Below are 20983 nucleotides of genomic sequence, written 5' to 3'. Positions count from 1 at the left end.
ATTTAGGTAGCTTCCATGTCTTGGCTATTGTGAATAGCGCTGCTATGAACATAGGGGTGCATGTATCAAAAAGTCTATTATTTTATTTATTTATTTTATTTTTTGGCCACACTGTGCGGCATGCAGGAACATTAGTTCCCCGACCAGGGATGGAACCTGTGCCCCCTACATTGGAAGTGTAGAGTCTTAACCCCTGGACTGCCAGGGAAGTCCCTGAAAAGTCTGTGATTTTAAAAGATTTCTGTAACTTAGTTTCTCCACCTAGAACAAGTGAACAAATAGTCCTGATCCTGCTATGCTATGGGGTCTTGTGGAACTCTCTTGGCGATGTCAGCAGATGTCTTGGGTTCCTCTGTGGGCTGTGTGGGAAGCATCCTCATTATGATGACGATTAATCAACAACGTCACTAAGTAAGCCCAATGAAATGACTCTGGATGTCCAGATAGCAAGCCCCTTTACATGATTATGTATTCCTTGTCTGGCTACAGCTAAACTTTTTCCTCAGCAAGAAAAACATGCTGCCTTCATCGAAATATGTGCAGAAGTGAAACAGATTTGATGAAACAAGTGTTTAGAGAAAAAAAATATGAAAACCACATGTTTGTGAAGAGCAGTGGATTTCACGCCTCCTAACACTGGACACCCAGCTCTGCTGTCCTCGACAGTGGGAAGCCAGCCACGCTCTGGATTTCCAAATCGAACACAGTTAGAAACAGAAAACACTCCAACAGCGGTGCTCCTCAAGCTGTCCTTGGCAAACGGGCCCCTTTTGTCACTCCGTTTGTAGGTATGCGTATACGTGCACATTGGCGTTAGGTCAGAGGCTCAGCAACAAACTCGTCTTACAGAAGTGTCTGCCAACCCGAGGGAATAAAGGCTGGGAATAAAACACCAGCCTGTACTGCTGGGTGGCACGTCGCAAAGGAAAACCCTTCAAAAGCAATTTTCCATGTTGTGACTGCAGAGGTAAACACTTCCCATCATCTGGCTTTTGAGTTTGGGGAAATGAGCAGGCAGAAAAATCCTCAGATCTTCTTCAATTTTACAGATGTGTATACCCTTTTGTTTCTTCCAGGCACCACTGATCAAATCTGAAGGGACGCTGGGCACCCTGAATCACCATGGGCAACGAGAACAGCACCTCGGGCAACAAGGTGGGTGTCACGGGGCTTCCCCTTGACCTACACGGGTCTCTTGAGTGACATTGACTAGACTTTTTTTTCAGCATCTCCTCTCTGCCCAGAAAGGAGTGAAATAAAACTCAGAATGTGGCTAGATACATGTGGCCATATTCGTATTCATGTAGGCATTTTCCATTCCATTTTCAGAATTCTTATATTAAGTCTAGCCCTAATTTTTTTTTTATTTTAATTTTATTTTTGGCTGTGTTGGGTCTTTGTTGCTGCGCGCGGGCTTTCTCTAGTTGAGGTGAGCAGGGGCGACCCTTCGCTGCGGTGCGTCGGCTTCTCATTGTAGTGGCTTCTCTTGTTGCAGAGCACGGGCTCTAGGCACGTGGGCTTCAGTAGTTGTGGCGCACAGGCTTAGTTGCCCCGCAGCATGTGGGATCTTCCTGGACCAGGGCTCGAACCCGTGTCCCCTGCATTGGCAGGCGGATTCTTTTTTTTTTTTTTTTTTTTGCGGTATGCGGGCCTCTCACTGTTGTGGCCGCTCCCGTTGCAGAGCACAGGCTCCGTATGCGCAGGCTCAGCGGCCATGGCTCACGGGCCCAGCCACTCCGCGGCATGTGGGATCCTCCCGGACCGGGGCACGAACCCATGTCCCCTGCATCGGCAGGCGGACTCTCAACCACTGCGCCACCAGGGAAGCCCGGCAGGCGGATTCTTAAACACTGCACCACCAGGGAAGCCCCCTAATTTTATAAACTATATAAAAACTAGTTTTAATTCTTGTCCTATGCTTTTGAAATGGACATATGAGAGTTTGGTGCATTTTTCCTGGATTGTGCCCCCCACTCCACCTACTTACCTACATGGATACATACCCTTCCCCCCCAAAAAAGTCATGGGCCTGAAAAAGTGGTTTTAAAAATCTATAAATGTTGAGCAGATTTAATGTGAACTATCATTTCCATGTTAGGTAAGGTTTTCACAATTGAGGAATAGGCTTTGCTTGATTGTGTGTAATACTGGGATATTCAAAAAAAGTCAAATTTTATAGTTGTCCATTTTAAGTTTGAGAGTTGTAATTCAATGCGCTGGTGAACAAAATTAGGGAAACACTTTCCCATTGATCTGACACACAGTGGAAATTTTGGATTAATGATATTGAGTTCTTTGAATGAGAAAATTCGACCTAAAACCAGCCTAAGGCAATTCCTTTTCCCTCTGCTTTTTTCTTCCCCCAAATCTTCTTTTCCTCAGGAAAACAGGAATCACCTAAAGAAAAGATGGCAAACTCCAATCTTTAGGGGCAGACAAGAAACAGTAATTGTGTTAAACAACTGGGTGGGAAAGTGTAGGGACACAGAGGGGTCCTGTCCTACTGTCTAAAGGAAGCAGCCACCATCAACAGCAGCTGATGGTTGCCAAGTAGAAGTGTGGGTCCAGTGTTACAAGACCTTTCCATTTCTTCAAGAGAATTCAGAAACGCATTTTTTCCCAAAAAATCTTAAAGTTTTTAAAATTAAACTTTTTATGTTGAGATAATGGTTAGATTGGCATGTTGTTGGAAGAAATAATACAGAGAGATCCCACGTACCCTTTACCTAGTTTCCCCCAGGGGAAACATTTTGCAAAACTAGAGTACAAAATCACAACCCACATACTGACATTGACACAGTCAAGATACAGAACATTTCCAGAGACAGTGTTCCTTTTGTTGCCCTTATAGCCACACCCAACTCCCTCCGGTGCCCCGTTCCTAACCTGGCAATTTCTAATTCGTTCTCTATCTCCATAGAGATGAGATAGAGAATGTTATACCATGTTATATAAATGCCATCACACAGTAGGTGACCTTCTGGAATTGGCTTTTCTCACTCAGCATGATTTCCTCGAGATTCATCCAGATTGTTGCATGTGTCAATAGTTCATTCTTTTCTATTGCTGAGTAGTGTTCCGCGGCATAGATGTCCTACAGTTCATTGAACCATTCGCTTAGTGAAGGACATCTGGGTTGTTTCCAGTTTGGGGCTATTACAAATAAAACTGTTATGGACATTTGTGTACAGGTTTTTTTTGTGAACATAAGTTTTCGTTTCTCTGACATAAAGCCCAAGAGTGCTGTTGCTGGATCATATGGTAGTTGCACGTGTAGTTTTATAAGGAACTGCCAAACTGTGTGCTAGAACCCCTGTACCATTTTACATTCCCGCCAGCATGTATGAGGGATCCAGCTTCTCTGCATCTGGCCATCATTTGGTATTGTCACTATTTGGTGTTGCCATTCTGATGTGTGTGTTGTGAGGTCTCATTATGGTTTTAGTTTGCATTTCCCTGATGATTGATGATGCTGAACGTCTTTCACATGCTTATTGCCATCCGTATATTCGCTTTGGTGACATATCTGTGCGTGTCTTTTGCTCATTTTCTAACTGGATTTTTCTTACTGTTGATCTTGAGAATTTTTATATAGTCTAGATACTAATCCTTTGTCAAATTGTGGTTTGCAAGTATTTTCTCCCATTGGTAGCTTGTCTTTTCACCCTCTTAACAGGGTCTTTTACAGAGAAGTTTCTACCAGGTACAATATATCAGTTTTTCTTTTTATTGATAGTGCTTTTTGTATCTTCCCTAAGTGGAGAACTCCTACCTGAATACAGACAATAAAGTAGGTTGTATTTTCTCTCTATTGCCTATACTAAACCGCACTGTCCAGAATTGAAGGCCGGTTTATTTAGGATAGATGCACAGAAATGGAATTGGCACATCAAATAGAGGGTACGTATTTTTGAAAGGCTCTTGCTATATATCTATATCTATAGTTATATCTATATATGAAATGCATTCCAGAAAGGTGATGACAATTTATATGTCTCTCATATGGATATGGGAGCCCATCTCACTATATCCTTTCAAGCAATGGATATTTTAGTGTCTCAGATCTTTATTGATTAGAAAGGCAAAAATACTTAAAGGTTTAAAAACTCTTGCCCTACTATACCTTACGCCCATTTCTCATCTCCTGCCAGCTCCCAACCCTAGCCTCCCTGCCCAGCACCACCACCACCCCCACTCCTGGAGCAGACAGGAGAGGTTTTCCTGGCACCACAATTTTTCACATCTCCAACCTCAGCCAAACATGACCCAGTGGGGCATCACGTGCCTGCCTTTAGGATTCCAGAATCAGAACAAGGTTTGCCTTCCTTGGAGAAACAAATGGAAATGAAGCACAAGTGCGTCTGGCTGTAGAACTCAGGGTCCCCCACGGGGCTGAGGCTCCAAACCTGTCTTTCCACTGTCTCCTGGATATCTCTGCCTGGATGACCCACAGTCACCCTGAGCTCTTCAAACCTGAGCTCAACTGATCCTCCCCTTCTGTGTTCCCCCTCTTGGGTACCATGCCCTATCCTACCATTCAAGACAGAAACCTGGGGGTCACCTCTAACTCCACCCATTCCTATTCTCCATATTTAATAAAGCACTCTATGATTGATTGATTAATGGACTGGCTGTTTAGCTTTCCAAATTTCTGTTTAATCAGGACTGTTTTCAGTTGTGAGAGACAGAAGCCCATCTCCAATGGCCACAAGCAGAGAAGGGGCTCGTCTGGTTTATAGAATTGAGTAGTCCGCGGGCTTCCCTGGTGGCGCAGTGGTTGAGAGTCCGCCTGCCGATGCAGGGTGAACGTGTTCGTGCCCCGGTCCGGGAAGATCCCACGTGCCGCGGAGCGGCTGGGCCCGTGAGCCATGGCCGCTGAGCCTGCGCGTCCGGAGCCTGTGCTCCGCAACGGGAGAGGCCACAACAGTGAGAGGCCCGCGTACCGCAAAAAAAAAAAAAAAGAATTGAGTAGTCCGCGGAGAGGGTTTAGCTGTAGTAAGTTACTGAGTCCGAAGGGTCAAAAGATGACGCTGGAGATCTCTCCTCCCCGGATCTTGCTCTGCTTTCCTCCATGATGCCCTAGTCCGTAGGGAGGTGCCCCCAGCCCCACAGGAATCTGATGGGCCCTGATCTGTCATGTGCCCTCTCTTGAATCAATCTCTGTGTCCCCAAATGTGGGACACTTTGATTAGCCAGCCTGAGCCACGTCCCCAACCTGTAGGGGAAAGGTGGGCCCTGGGTGATGACGGTCCCATCAGTATGGCTTTAGAGCACTTTCTCAAAAGACAAAAATGTAGCACATATCCATGAAGTTTTTTCTTACAGCTTTTTTCCTCCACACCCCCATTGTCACAACCCTATGACCCCACACCTGGATCACTGCAGACACCTGCGAACTAGTTTCTCTGCCTCCACCCCCTCCCCCATCCCACCCACGCTCCCAGCCCTCTCTCTCAGAAGCTTTTTCTCTGCGAAGATGCACTTGGAGGTGCCTGCAACCTGCCTACAAGTGAACTCTTGGAAGGAAAGGTGCAGGTCTCTGTTCACAGATTAAGGACCAGGCGTTGAGAACCAGCCATGTCACTGGTGTAAAGGATGAGAGACAAGCCTGCCGAGTCCTGGCCCTTGCCTCCTTCTTACACCCTCAGGCTTCAGGTCCCTCTCCCTCTGTTGTGTGATTTCCCCTGGGTAGCCGTGGGGGAGGTAGGAGCACCCCCAGCAGGTTAGGCTCTCGCTCTGGTCCTTGGTGGGGGGGATACAGTTCACTGTGGCCTGTCCTAACAGCAAGACACTTTGCTTTCAGCAAGAGGACTCCGGCTTGAATAACATCATCCTTTGGCCTCCAAACCCTGAACCTCTGCAGGTACTGGGAGACGTGCTCTGCGTGGCTTGCTGTCAGCCCCCTTCCTACCTTCTAGATGGTTGGTTGCAGGCTTTTGGCGTGTGCTGTGTTCGTTTGCATTTTTAGTTTTTCTCCTCTTCCTCCTTCTCCCATTGCCCCCTCCCACCCACCTCAAATAAGCGATAAAACACAGTAGACATCTGCAATATATGTTTGGATTTTTAAAACTAACATTTTGGTGTGTCTACCCAAGACCTGGCTCGTTTGATATGCTTTGAGTTGCTGAAGAAGGCTTATGTTCTCAAGGTAACGCAGCTGCTAATACTTACCTTTCCAAACATTTCTACTTTGATTTCCTTTGTCCTGGACGGAAGCTGAGCATGGGATGGCAGCCCCACCCCCACCCCGTCGCCACCAGTGGGCAAAACTGATGTGTTGTAAGGAAGATTGATTTCCCAAGCGCCGCCAGTGTCGTTGTGCATACTGCAGCTGGCTGAGTCCCCTAGTTTTAGCCCTGCTCAAAGTGTTTGCTGTTGGCTGGAGAGCAGGGCAAATTGGGAGCTATGCATCCCTTTCATGGAGGTGTTTCCTGGAGACAACGTCAAGGTTGGTGTGTGCTGTGGGTGTGGTCAGGGTGAGGCCATAAAATGTGACTTGCTGTGAAATCCTGGCACGCCCAGGAGGAAGAGGAGTGTTAGTCACCCACAATGTGTTCCTCGCCTTAAGGAAAGAGCGGCTCCACCCCAGCGGTGGCTGCCAGAAGGTCTACTTGGTGCTGTTGATGAAAAGAATCAAAACAATCAATAATAAGAATAGAAAAGAGTTTTATTTGAGTCAAATGGAGGACTATAGCCCAGAAGCCAGCTTCTCAGATTACTCTGAGAAACTACTCCGGAGAGTGTTCAGCAGAGGAATGATATGAACTGAGAGGGTTGTGATTGCTTTGTCGAGAATGGTCTTTAGGGGGCAGAGGGCAGAAGTAGTGGAGGGACACTAGTTAAGATACTATTTAGAAGTCAAAAGATAGACGATTAGGGCTTGGAATGAGGTGGCAGGGAAGGGGGTTCCTGGACTGGGGATAAATTTTGAAGGCAGAGAGAAGAGGCTTAGTGATGGATGGAATTTGGTGGTAGGGAAAAGAGCAGACTCAAGAATGAACCCTAGGTGTTGGGCCTGAGCCACTGAGTAGATGGGAATGTCATTTCCTGAGATGGGGAGGATTGGAGGAGGGGAGAATTTAGGGGGAAGGGAGAGAATCAAAGGTTCTGGTTTGGTCCTAAAATCTGAATGCCTATTGGGGGCTGCAATGAAGAGATCTAATAGGTATTTAGATACACAACAGATGGGACTTGAGATGTATATTTGAGTCATCAGCACAGGTATTTAAACCCATGTGACTGGATGAGACCACCTGGGAGAGAGTAAGAGAGTTGGACAAGGGGACCCAGGTCTAATTCCTGAGATACTCCAACATTTAGACATAAGCCCAGGGGGAAGTGTGGGAAAATCTTTGAAGGAGTTGGAGCTGGCTGAAGACAAGGGAAAATGAGGGACCTAAGAGATCATGAGAGTATCAAGAAACAGAGAGTGTACAGTGGCATCAGATGCTCCTGGGAAATAAGGAGCAGACACCTGTCCATCGATTTGACAATATGGCAGCCTTTGGTGACCAGGAAAAACTTCATTGCCCTGCAGGCCCCTGACAAGCACAGTTGCGATGGAATAACAGTGACGCAGGTTGTATGGGGAGGGGGTGATGAGGGAAATGGAGATAAGGAAGTAGAGAGAGGTGTGTACATCATCCAAGAAGTTTTCCTAAGAAAGGGAGCAGAATATTGGGACAGTAGCTAGTGGAGAGAGTTGCATGGAAGTTTTAATTAAAGACTGAAGATACTAGATGCCTGTGTGGTGATGGGCTTGAGGGAGAGAGGCAGGGAATCATTGGAAGACGGATGAGAGAAGGGTCAACTGAAGGAAGGCTGACCTTGAACGTTTGCGAGGGAATGGCACTGGAGCAGAGGTAGGCTTAGAGGAGAGACATTTCCACCACTGTGGCCTGGGGGAGGGAAGACAGAAGCTGATACACCTCAGAATCGAGAGGGGGGAGGGAGAGGAGTTGAGGGAGCTCCCTTCTGATGGCTGATAAGGGTGCAGAGAAAGGGGTGCATGTGTGCAGGGGTGGAAATGAGGTCAGATGAGGAAGGGGGTGTACTAAGCATGGAAGTTGGGGGGATAACAGGTACTTGGGGAGACTGGACCCTGAAGCCAGGGTATGAGGCATGGTAGGACCTCTCTTCATAGTCTCCTGGCAGTGGGCCAGCAAATTAACTTAATGATTTTTGCTTTTGAAATTTTTTGGCAGCAACTGATTCGTCGAATTAATTAATGACCAATTTTACCTTAAGAAGTCAAGTTTAATAACATCACAATCGTCCTATATCTGGATCCTGCTGACAAGTCACAGTTATTTCTACTTTCATCAGCACAAACTCTAAACTCTGAAATTTAGTAGTGTGGCCTTGGTTTCTTGTCTGTATTGCCAAGGGAAGAGGAGTCATTGAGGGGGAAATTCACACACGCAGGCTGGACCAACTCCATCCACTTATTGAAGGTTCCTTAGCGACTGAGGCCTTTTGACCTCAGACCCACCCCCTCCTGCATGCTTGTTGCTGCATGCTGGGTCCTACTCGTTACTCCTGCTGCTTCCTTCCACTGACTGACTCACTGAGGTCTCCTGGCAGGCAGGCTGCTCTCAGGGAGCACAGAGCAGCCTCAGTTACTAGAATGCACAGCTGTGACTCACAGCCAAGCCCCAGGCCTTTCCTCCCTGGTGACTTCTCTTCCTGAAGGCATCAGATATGTTGGCTGCAAATGAGAAGAAAGTCCTATGTGTAACCAAGGCTGTGGAGGGTGACTGGCTTGGGCATAGGAGGGCACAGTCCAGTGAGAGGTCAGTGGACTAGCACTGAGCCAAGGGGAGCCTGAGCTGTCTCCGGGAGTGTCAGGGTCCTAGCTTGTGTGTCCTCTTTGGAACAGAGGTGGAGGTGACATAGTAATGAGAGGTTTCATGAGCCCTTTCTGGGGTTTCATGCATCATGACTTGCATGGAAGAATTTATGGTGAAATAAGGGCCATGTCAGCCCACATCCCCATCCTGAAAGCGGGCATGACAGTGGTTCAGTGTTCTTGCCTGAGTGCTCGGTTCTGGGTAGCCCTCCAGAGGGCACCTGAGCTCTGAGCACATGGATTCCAGAGCACAAGGGCAACACCCATCCTTTGGTGGCTGCTTTACCACATGTGAACTTCCCCTTGGCCATTGGGTTGTCATGATACCCGTTTACGGCTCTGATAGTGTGGAGAGGGAAAGAAAGACAGTCAATCCTATTACTATAATGGCCTGACTTTAAAATACACGATCATTAAAAAACTCTTTTAAAGCAATTCCATTGTCTTGACGTTTCTGTAGTTTGAGTCCCGGGGGAGGGGGGCGGGGGGGAAGGATTTTCAACTATTGAAAGTGTGGTCAATGCTGTGAAGCAAGAAGACAGATGCAAAGACACTTGACGTGGCACTGGGTGCCCGAGAAGGCGCTTTGGTGGAGCTGAAGGGTGAGCAGGAAACCAGAGGGATCAGGACGACTGAGGGCAGGTCACTGGGCGCGGCGCCCCCTCCAGCCCGGACCTCATCAGAGCAGGTCTTTCTGGTTCCAGCTCAGTGTTACAGAGGCAGCTGGGCCTGAGGTTCGTTCCTGAAGGCGACCTCAGCACTGTGGTTTCAGACTGTGGACTTCTCTGACATCCAAGAGACAGAGGACAGGAGAATCTGTTCGTGTGAGCCGTCCCGGGACATGTTTCTGCAGGCTGAGGTCTGTAGAAAACCTTAGGCACTGTGTGATGTCATTTTGCTTCTAGATAAACGTCCCCTAAATATGTGCATAAGTTGTTTAAATCTACAAATGCTTGGGGTCCCAAGTTCAGCTTGGAGGTAGTTTCTCTATTTCCTGAGGAACCCAAGGAACTCAGCATTACGACAGCCTTAGACCAGCGCTGGCAGAAACAGCATCCTCTAATATTCTACAGGCAGTAGGTGGGCACCTGGGATGATTTAACTGTGTTTAATGAGAAAGAAATTGAACAAAGACAATTAAACAGCATGAACTCAATGCTGATAACAGTGGGGAGAGCTCCTTTATTATGACGTCTGATGGCGCAGCCCAGAGGGTTGATGCTACTTTTCGCTGGAGTGATTATCAAAGTTTGTGAACTGCATGGCTCCATGTCTCGCCAGACGCATCTTCTGAAGAATCTGATTAACTATTTTAGCTTTAAGCTGAGATGGGCACTGGGGCTCTTGGTTAATGAGTTTTGAATCGGTTTCTTCTCTATAATCATAATAACTAGAATATGTGAGTGTCCACTATGATCTAGCCTTATGCTTTGTGCTTCACACGTATTATTTTATTTAACCTTCAAATCAACCTTGCAAATATGATCCCCCATTTTCCATATATGATACTAGAAGGCTTATGGCTGAATAAACACTAAAACTTGGCTTTGAACCACTACACCTAGCTTCCTGCACCCTTATTCTTTTTCTTTTTTATAACATCTTTATTGGAGTATAATTGCTTTACAATGCTGTGTTAGTTTCTGCTGTATAACAAAGTGAATCAGCTATACGTATACATATATCCCTTTATCCCCTCCCTCTTCCTGCACCCTTATTCTTGAATCAAGCCTTATGCTGCTTTAGCATGAAAATGAATAGTTGTAGAAAAATTCTAGAGGAGCAAAAAATAAGGTTTATATCTGCATTTCAAGAGCAATCAAATAAAAGAAATCACAGGATGTTACAGGCCATCCTGACAACCCTTACTCTGAATAGAGACTGCTCCATTTGGACAGTTTTTTGCCATATTGACAAATTGCTCTTATCGCCCACTGAGGCAGGCAGGCCAGGGGTTGGGGATGGGGATGCCATGGGGATGCCCTTTGGTCTACTTCCCATCATTTTATAGACAAAGAAATATAGACAAAGAAATAGGCTCCAGGGAATTCCCTGGCAGTCCAGTGGTTGGTACTTGACGCTTTCACGGCTGTGGTCTGGGTTCAATCCCTGGTCAGGGAACTGAGATCCTGCAAGCTGCGAGGCGCGGCCAAAAGAAAACAAAAACAAAAACAAAAAAAAGGAAGAAAGAAAAAAGAAATAGGCTGCAAAAGGTGAAATGATTTGGGTTTTCTGAACTTATCCAGCCCTCTTTAAACCATATTGCTTCTAAAATATTAAATACATACAAGACATTAATATTAAGCAGTGGTTTTGAAATCTCAAAGGTTTTCCTTTCCCCACAAACTCCAGACGTCAGAACATGTCAACTCTGGCATCTTTGAGCTTCCTGGGTCCTTTGAGGGTAATTCCTACCACTTTCAATGCCGATGCTTTCGAGGAAGGGAAGATAGATATCGTTTATTGAATGTTATCTCTCATTCATTCACTAAACTGTAAGTTCCATGAGGGTAGGAACCATGACTCTTTTATTCTAATTAAAGCTTTTATTTGGGAATATTTTCAGATTTACAGAAAAGTTGCAAAGATAGTCCAGAGAATTCCCCTACTCCTCCCCCAGCTTCCCCTAAAGTTAGTATCTTATACCATGTCTTTTAAAATCTTCTGTGTCAACCTAAAGCCTAGACTCAGCCCTTCCTGAACATGAGGCCGCGTCATCCAAATCCCAGTGCAAACTCAATTCTCTTATTTTCTCCATCTTCTAAAGGAAGAGTGGGGCTCCAAACCCAGCTCTCCCTGACTCCAAAGCTTGTTCATTTTTCCTACCACATCATACCTCGTTACGTGAGAACCCGTTCCATTTGGGGAAGCCTAAAATTCCACCTTGGAGCCTCCCCCTTCTTGGCCTGACAAAGCGCCTGTGAGGAGAGCTAGGGAGGTGAAGAAATGTTTGGGATGATCTAGCCGAACTGGTCTAAGCACTTGCCTTCCCTTGACAGGGAGGGTGGGCAGCCCACCGGCCCTAGCACAGAACATGTGTTCATCCTCCATGTTTGGCAGCCTGGCAGTTGTTTCTGAAATCCGACTCCTAATGCCATGGGGATGACCTTTGGTCTACTTCCCATCATTCACCTGCAGTCACACTGCTCCCAAGAAGCTCATTCCAAGAGTGGGCGACTTGGCAAGACACTCTGGGCCTGATCTAACCATGTTAATTAAATCTCTTTAATGGCATGACCAGTAAGCAGTGGTCTAGAGAGGTGGGGCACATTTAAGAGGTAAGGTCTGGGGAAATTTTCTTTTTTAATGAAGAAACACTTTAGCTCTTGATAAAGTGTATTTTTCAGGACTGGAAAGTTGCTGCAACTGTTTGAAAATTGCTTTAAAATAAACCCAGAGCTCTGGAGTATTCCTGAGCCAAAGAAAGACTGTTTACTCAAGCAATGGCAGCAAAGGAAAGATGTGAAGAAGCAATTTGAAAAGTCAGTTTGTCACGTGGAGGATTGCTAATGTTTTTTTTTTTTCCAGGCTGCTATTTAGAAGTGTAAGGGGTAACTTTAGAAATGTATGCTATTTGTAGTGACACCTGTTGACACAACAGACCCCTTGGAATCCTATAAGCAACAGGGCTTAGTACTGTTGCAAGGATGGGGAAACTGGACAGGGGTTGGGGGAGGTGGTGGTGGACTCAAAGACACTGTAGGAAATGTGCAGAAGCAAGAGCTCCAAGGACTGAGTGTGCTTCCCTCGATTTGCAGAAGTGGCTACCAGACTAAACGGGAAAAATCTACTTTTCATACATTCAACAAGTATTTCTGGAATGCCTCTCTGTGCCAAGGCTATTCTAGGCATTGACTCTAGGCCTCTGTATCACATTGTTCGTAAATGTCCAGTTGTTGTAGTTCCTCTGAGCATGGCAGGAAGATGGCAGGAATCATAGGCAACTATTTCCACTGCTTGGTGAGGCAGCATAAAGTAGGGAGGGGTCAAGGGCACAGATTCTAGAGCCAAACCGTCTCAGTCCAAGTCCTGGCTTCACCACTTGCAAGCGGTGTGACTTCGGGCAAGTGGCTTAACCTCTCTGTGCTGTGATCGTATCAGTAAAATAGGATTGTCGTAAGAATTGAAGGAGTTTATAAATATGTTAAACACTTAAAAGAATAGTACAGATTTCCCCAGCTATCTGCTATCTGAAAGCAGAGCATTCTTAGGAAACCTTTTGTAAGCTGAAATGGCTTAAAGCAAAGAAGCGATTACCTTAGGACATCTCTTGCTAATGGATGCACAGAATAAATTGAATAAAGCACAGATGCTCACAGGCGCATTTCAAAGCTATGGAGACTTGATGCTGTGATGCTGAGTGTGGTTCCCGGGGAAGGAGCTTGGCGGGGCCCCTCTTGCTGCTGCTGGGGCTTCTCGCTGCCTCCATACCGGCTTTGCTGCAAAACAAACACTGAATGCTGTTTTTGCTTTTTGCCTCTTTTCATAAAAGCAAAAATCCTCTTGGGATCTCTTTTGGTTAGAGAAAACATGTACAGGTCTTTTGTAATAAAGAAATTACGTAAAGCAAACATGAAAAGCAGGGGTTACCTGTACGTGGCACATAGAAAGTGATTAAAGTGATAAGTTTGCTACTATTGTTATACCAGAAAATGTGCTATATAGGCGTTGGGTGTCATTATTACTGTGAAAAGAGTATTGGACTTCAAGGCCGGAGACCTGGCCAAGCCACTTAACCTTCTGTTTCTCATCTGAAAAAATGGAAAACATTATTTTACCTGCCTGTTTAGCACACAGGGATTTTGTAAGACTCGGAGGATGTGAAATAACTTTGCAAAGTGCAGTGTGCCATTCCCATGGGTAGTACTATTGCCTTTATTTTGACTCCATCCAAGGATGTTTTTGCTGCAGAGAACTGCAGATTAGCTCTTTATTAGGAGAGGTGGCCCTGAAAAGTGAGAAAGGTCTATCCTATTTCCTTCTTCAAAGACAAATCTGAGCCCTTGTTATACTTCCTTTGCCTGAGGAAATTCAGCACGTGGTCCCCTCCCCCCTTTAGTCAGAGCAGAGATCTGCCCCCCTATTCCATCTGTTGTTTGCATCTGTCTGAGCTGTTAGACATGTCAGTGTCTTTCCAGAACTTCTTCACCTTGATCGTGGGATAAAGAGCAGGAGATTTATCTGTTAAATTATTTGCAGATAACGGGGTGATTGAAAGGGAAGCCTGGCTGCGGAAGGTGTTTGGAGCTGAGGCCTGCATGACAGTTAGACAAGTAGGAATTGGGTTACAATGTTAAAAACTCAGGACCCTGATATGAAATTGTCACTCACTCTGTACTGTGATTCCGGAGTCATCAAAGTAAAAATTGTAAACCATGAACCCAAAGGTAGTAATATTGTATAGATAAAGAACCTTCCTCAGAAGAGTCAGGAACACCTGGAGTTTGAATTTACCGTGATTTGAAGTTTGTACTGTCTTGATACTGCCCTAGAGGATGATTGTTGTCCTGGAGTCACAGATCAGGAGATGGAGGCCCACAGGACAGGGCAGTGGCTCTCGTTACAGGGAATGGTTCAACCAGCACGGAGATCAAGCCAACCTGGGGTCCGCAGGCCCCCCTTAGGTGAGGAATCAACCCCAGTTGTTTGCCTCCATTGAAGGCATAGAATAGAGCTGCCTTTCCTTGGCTTTGGGGTCAGAGAGAATTAGGTCCATCCAGACTCCACTGCTGTGTGATCTTGGCCAAATACTTAACCTCTCAAAGCCTCTGTTCTAAAACAGGGACAAAAATAGCATCTTCCTCATGAGATTGTGGTGAAGGTTGAATAGAAAGCTCCTGGCCCAGTGCCTGGTACATGCTCAGTAAACAGATGCTATTATTATCGTTGTGTTATTATTTTCCCCCCATTCTGTCTCAGCAAAAGTGAATGAAGGGCTTCCCTGGTGGCGCAGTGGTTGAGAGTCCGCCTGCCGATGCAGGGGACACGGGTTCGTGCCCCGGTCCGGGAAGATCCCACATGCCGCGGAGCGGCTGGGCCCGTGAGCCATGGCCGCTGAGCCTGCGCGTCCGGAGCCTGTGCTCTGCAACGGGAGAGGCCACAGCGGTGAGAGGCCCATGTACCGCAAAAAAAAAGACAACCACGGCTTTGGGGAATACTTCTGGGGGTTCCTGAAAGCCCTTTCCCCATTTCTGATATTTGTATCTGACTTAAATGAGCACAGTTTAAATTGAGTTTTAAAAACATCTCATCTCTTTCTGTCCTGTGATTTGAAGTTTTGACTGTGCTCTAAATGTTTGCATCTTGGTTTAAAAAATCAACTGAACAGCAGACAACCTTATTGCGGGGCTTTAAGAAGAGATGACCAACCCTCAGAATGGTTAGGACCTCAGTGAGGGGCCCTAAGTTTCCCAGGGTCCCTCATTTTCTTCCTTCAGTTGTTTTCTTTTTTTCAGGTTTCCAGCTGAATTCTGGTGTGCAAAACCATGAGGCAGGGGAAGGAAGTGTGTTTTCATCTAGGCAGTGCCCCAGACGAGACACTTTAAGATCTCAGATTCAGTATCCCACTTTCTCCAGGGAGCAGACGACCCCCAAAGTATAATGTGTTTCCTAGTCTCAGCTTCTTACTAAAACAGTCAACCTACTCAGCTGGAAATCTCTGGTTTACTGGGTTTCTCCTCCACTGGGTGGGAGCAGGGGCCACGGTCGCTTTGCCCACCGTGTGTCCCCAAAGCCTTGCTCAGCGCCTGGCACAGAGCTGGTGCTCAGATGGACGGTAAAGCAAACCAAAAACCTGGCCCTTGGAATGTTGTGGTCAGTGGCCCACTGATAAAGTCTCTGTGTTTTCAAAGACTCTTCTTTGATTTCCTTTCCAATTTCTCTTTCTTGTCGCGCAGAGGACTTCTTTGGCTCGGAGTCCAGGATCCGTGGAACGGCCTGGGAACAGTCAGAGTGCAGAATGGAAGCCGGAGGAGAAGCCCAGAAGCAATGACCACAGAGATCTGCCCAGGTAGGACCAGGTCTGGAGGACTGACCCAGCCCAAGGCATGGCCAGCTCGCTGCCTGTTCAGAGTTTGTTTTGCTCTGTTTACTTTGGAAAATTTACCCTAAAATCCAGGATGTGGTCCTCCGCGGTGAGGTGATCCAAGCTGTGGTTCCTAGACCTCTTTGTGATTGCCCAGACGCATGATTGGAAAAGTACTGTTTTCCTGCCCAGGGATGAAATTAGTAATGATAGGCTTGCATTCCACAGCACGCAGGTCTTTTACCCTCATCGTCAGAGTTTACAATAAACAAGATCAAGGCTGCCAAGGGGCTTAACAGGCGTGACTAATCTGTGGCAAAGTTGGGGTCTGTATTCTAGCACGGAAGCCGAGGTGGGCACTGGAGGATGAGACAGGGGAGTCAAAGAACAGTCACCGAGTCTCAGGGAGACTGTGCACGAATTCCAGAAATCAACAAGGCCACACTGCCACAGTGGAACGTGGCCAGTGCAGGTGCGGCCCACTGGTCAGTAGTCCCTCGTTTTGACCCGCAGGCAGGTCCTGATTTCCCCGCTAGGGCTATTGGGAAGGAATCCAATCGACTTTCCCCACGTAGTGTTCAGCAGCCACAGTTTTGGGGTCAGTCACAAGCAGAGGGCGAACAGATGTGAACATTCTGTCCCCAGAACGGACATTGGTCAGGAACACTGGTGGCAATTAATAATTGCCTGTGGGTTCAGCACATGATCTAGTCAGAAAAACCCTCCTGAACAAATAAATTGAAGCCCAACTTCTGGGAGGCTGTAGTTACAGGCCTTAAAGGAACAAATGAACAAAAGCTTCAAGGAGCAAAAATGCAAAATTGCGGGGTACACACCCCGCCCCCCAAATCCCCCATCATTGACTTCAGGTCTCAAACTCTTTGCAATCACTTTTCACGTCGAGTTTAAGCAGTAGTTTTTGCTTGGAGGGTCATGGGTGAGTAAGAGCGGCCCCTGGTGGCAGGAATTTCCACGACGGCTGGTGTCACTTTCTGGGGGGGCTTCAGTTATGCGGTTTCTAGAGGAGAGGCTCTTTGAACCTCTTGGCATGAACATTGGATTTCCTTAGGGCAATGCTGATCCTTCGGGGCAGAGGATACTTTTTTGTGGAGAGAGGCACAGACTATGACTTGAATGGCACCTTTGATCTCAATTCTTTGTAAAATGGGGGCCTCCTTTCCCTCCCAGAACCCCCATGGCTGTTCCACCTTCATGCACTTTTCTATCAGGGTAGCAGGACAAAGCGTTTAATATTTGGCTCTAACTAGACTGGATGACAGTCTAAACTGGCTCCTGGTGATATGAGTCTAATAATCTGGAATCCTACACAAGCGAAGTCACTGCTGGCTGAGACCCAAGGTCCAGGTCTTCCAACCCCATCCTTGTGAGGTTCTGGGACTCCTGGATAGGTTTGGGAATTTGGGGCCGGTGTCCCAGCTGGCCTGGGGAATAACAGCAGCTCAAAGTTCTTTCGTTTCTTCTTCCTCAGCTTTAATCAATTATCTTTCCCTTGAAGAAGAATTGTCTCTCATTGGCAGGCAAATTGCACATGAGGTGCCTTCTAAGAGCAAGTTCAAAAAAGCAACTTCCTGTTCACAGTTAAAAACATGACTCTCCTCCGTAAATGTGCCCATGTCTATTGTGCAAGGCCCTGCACTAACTAACTCAGAAACTAGCAAGAGGAGGCCGGGGAGTCGGGATGTTTACAGGAAGAGAGGGCGAGCATGGGGTCCCCTGTGTGCTATTTCAGTGGCGCACGCCACCCTTGGCATCCACAACAATGACAGCATTTGACTAGGATTTGACGTTTATTTTGCAGACGGGCACTAGAAACTATGCCAAATGCTCTATGCCTGCTAAATAAAATTTTATTTTCTTTAAATCAATTCATTTCTGATTCTGAGTCCTTACTTGGCCAGGCTGGTGGGAATGCCCATGTCAGCCATCCTTGGGAACCCCTCTCCTGACCTGGTGTATAGAGGCCATCATCTGTCCCCTTCCCACCCCATCACCACTGAGATGTCCACGTCTCAGGCCACACTGTCTCTCCGGCCCTATGACTGTGCTGCTTTCACGATACACTTGGCACATGGGGGTCTTTGGTGAGGCTGGGAGCCCACGGTCATTCCCTTCAGTCCTCTGGGATCATCTCCCCCGTGAGCCTGAGGACATGCTCAGGAAGCAGGGAGGGAGCCCTGGACGTTCCCTACTTCCTAGGACCTTTCCATGCTCCCTCCTCATCATCCTAAAATGCACTTGCGGTCTCCTTTTACCTCAATGGATAGCCAGCATTTTCTCTTCAAAGGACGTACTACAGATTTTTACAAAAGATGGAAAGACCAATTGCCCTCAAACTGTTTCTGTTTTCTACTTGGAAAAGCTCCAGAGAGAAAACACAGAAAGGTCTGCAGTGGGCCTGCTGGACCAGGAGGCAAGGGAAGACTATAAGGAGAAATGCACATGTTAATACTGCCCAAGATTGTCCCTCTGCGCAGATGTGATCTCTACTCTCCAGAGGAGGAAACCGAGGCTTGGAGCACTATGCCATCAAAGCCCTAGTGGTAAAAAGGCCATCGTTTCCCCCTGGAAGCTCCTCTTCCCTCTGAATACACAAGAACAGGCTTCATACCTCCCCAGAGAGGTTAGTTCTTCATCCAGTAGGGAGTCCCCTCAGTTTAGCTGCTTCGCTTTCCAGTTGCCACACGGTGTCGCTGTTGTAACTTAGCCCTGCATTGGCCAAACCCGTGCAGAGGATGGGCAGTGCCTCCCAGGTGCCCCTCCTTCCAGGTGCCCCACCCTGCGCAAGTCCCTGGGCTCCTGTGAGAGTATGATCCCGCCCTCCTCTGACAAGCTTCGCCCTGCTCAGCGATGTCCACCCTCGAGCACAGCTGCCCTGGAAATTTGCGACTGGACAGGTTCCATCCAGCTCCACTGTCCAGTTTCCCGGAGCCTTTCCCTCCTTGGATACCAACAGCCCTTGCCTTTATTTTTTTTCCAATAGGTCTTTATTGGAGTATAATTGCTTCACAATACTGTGTTAGATTCTGTTGTACACCAAAGTGAATCAGCCACATGCATGCATGTGTCCCCATATCCCCTCCCCCTTGAGCCTCCCTCCCTATCCCACCCCTCTAGGTCATCACAAAGCACCGAGCTGATCTCCCTGTGCTATGCTGCTGCTGCCCTTGCCTTTTAAACCCTCAGAACAAAATGGATCTTATCATACAACCTTTCCCCAGATAATGAAGCCATTAGGTTGCACCAGAGGAAATTACTGTTTTTGTAGGTTAAAAAAATGTTGGATAGTGGCCATTTCCTGTGCTTCAATATCATACTTGCTCATTCTCTCAAGGAGGGTGCCAGGCAATATTTCAGAGATGACACACCTTTCTCAGGGAGTGACCCTAAGTGATTCGTGGGTGACTTTCTGGCACCCTTGTCACTGAAGGAGGAGTGGAAACTCAACAGCCAAGAGTCTTAACTGTTCTCCACTGGCTGTCAGAGGTGAGTAGGCATCAGGATCACCTGCAAGGCTGGTTAATACACAGGTCGCTGGACCCATCCTCTAGAGATTCTGATTTGGTAGGTCTGGGGCCAGGCCTGAGAATGAGAATTTCTGATGAGTTCCCAGGTGACGCTGATGCTGCTTGTCCAGGGACCACGCTTGAGAAGCACTGCATTATGCCAGAGAGCTGTGTGAGTGCCATGCCTCCATGCTGTTGGGGTCCAGAGGAAGACACCTTTGCCGAGGGCTGGGTTAGACACGAGAGTCTCCTGGGGGTGGGGGGAGGGGGGACTTGAACCAAAGGGGATGGCTGTAGAGGCCGTTCCAGGTAGGGGCAGAATTCCTGAATTGGACCTCTCTGAAGCAGAGTAGGAAGTGAGCCCAGACCTGGTGGTGGATGTTCACTAAAAACGAGGTTGGAGAAATGAGGCCAGGTTGAGAACTTGGAGGTCAGGGAAGGGACTGAGATTTTATCCTGCAGGAAACAGGAAGCTGGGGAAGTGCTTTGTGGTTGGTTGGTTTGTATTTAAACAAGGGTTTATGCGGGAACTTAGAGCCTGGATTAATGCACTGGAGCAGGTAGGCTGGAAGGACAGCAAGGGATGCTCTTGTAGTAAAAGGATGGTGTCTGGGAAATCACCCCAAGGTAGAACCTGTTACTGAACTGAACTCTGGTCCGCTTGCCCACGTGCAGCAAAGCCAATCTACTGACACTGGGTTGTGGTGAAGGAAAGTACAGGGTTTGTTGCAGGGCACCAAGCAAGGAGAACAGGCAGCTAATGCTCAAAAGCTCTAAACTCCCTGATGGCTTTCAGAGAAGGGTTTTTAAAGACAATATTAGGGGTAAGGGTTGCAGGGTGTCTGATCAGCTCATGAACATTTTTTTCGTTGGTTGATGGTAAAGTAACAGGGTGATGTTTGTGGAATCTCAGCCATCAACCTTCTGGTTCCAACCAGTCTGGGGTCTACATGCTTGTGGTCAGCATGTAGTCACCAACCTCCACCAGGATATTGTTATTTATATCCCTTCAGGAGGAACCAGGAGTCCTGTAACTCTATTGTCCTAATCATTAACTGCTTGAGTCTGCTCTTTGGAACTCAGGGAAGGTCAAACAAGAAGCGGGGACAAGGGAAGGGCTTGTACCTTGGAAGGGCCCACAGGGTCCTCCTCAGTTTCAAACTTACAGAACCTGGAGATAGCCTGGGTGCAGGCAGAGGAGGTGGAGTCTAAGAAGATGCTAAGGTTCTGGACCAAGAACCCAAAAGAAAGGTCCAACATTAGAAACTGGGACGTCCAAGATGAGAGCTGCTATAGGGAAACTGTGATCAATTTTAGGCACATTGAAGGAAGGACCATCCAGCTTACTGGGAACCCTGCTGGTGTGGTCTTTATGTAAGCTGACCCCTGGCATGGGGAGGGGTGACAGTTTAATGGCCCGATGATGGAGCCTTATGGCCCCAAATGCTATGACACCCTCACGGAGGTTTCAGTTATTTACACAGTTATTCTCAGATAGATTGGCTCATTCCAGTGCTGCTGTGTGTGTGCGTGTGTGTGTGTGTGTGTGTGTGTGTGTGACTTTAAAACTATATTTAAGAACGCAGG

General features: G+C 47.2%; 1 protein-coding gene across 1 annotated transcript in view; it reads left to right on the top strand.

Annotated features, from left to right (window-relative positions):
• Nucleotides 1–1107: 1107 nt before the first annotated feature.
• TACC2 (transforming acidic coiled-coil containing protein 2) overlaps nt 1108–20983 on the top strand; it is a 181780-nt gene continuing 161904 nt past the window's right edge. Inside the window, exons 1-2 of the mRNA XM_081243718.1 lie at nt 1108–1155; nt 15745–15857. Of these exons, the coding sequence (XP_081099844.1) occupies nt 1123–1155; nt 15745–15857 (146 nt within the window). The 5' untranslated portion in view covers nt 1108–1122. The remainder of the gene's footprint in view (nt 1156–15744; nt 15858–20983) is intronic.

Source organism: Mesoplodon bidens, assembly GCF_964165515.1.
Source record: "Mesoplodon bidens genome assembly, chromosome: 1".
Taxonomy (NCBI): domain Eukaryota; kingdom Metazoa; phylum Chordata; class Mammalia; order Artiodactyla; family Ziphiidae; genus Mesoplodon; species Mesoplodon bidens.
The sequence above is the reverse complement of the archived record's forward strand: the minus strand, read 5'-3'. Positions and strand labels throughout refer to the sequence as shown.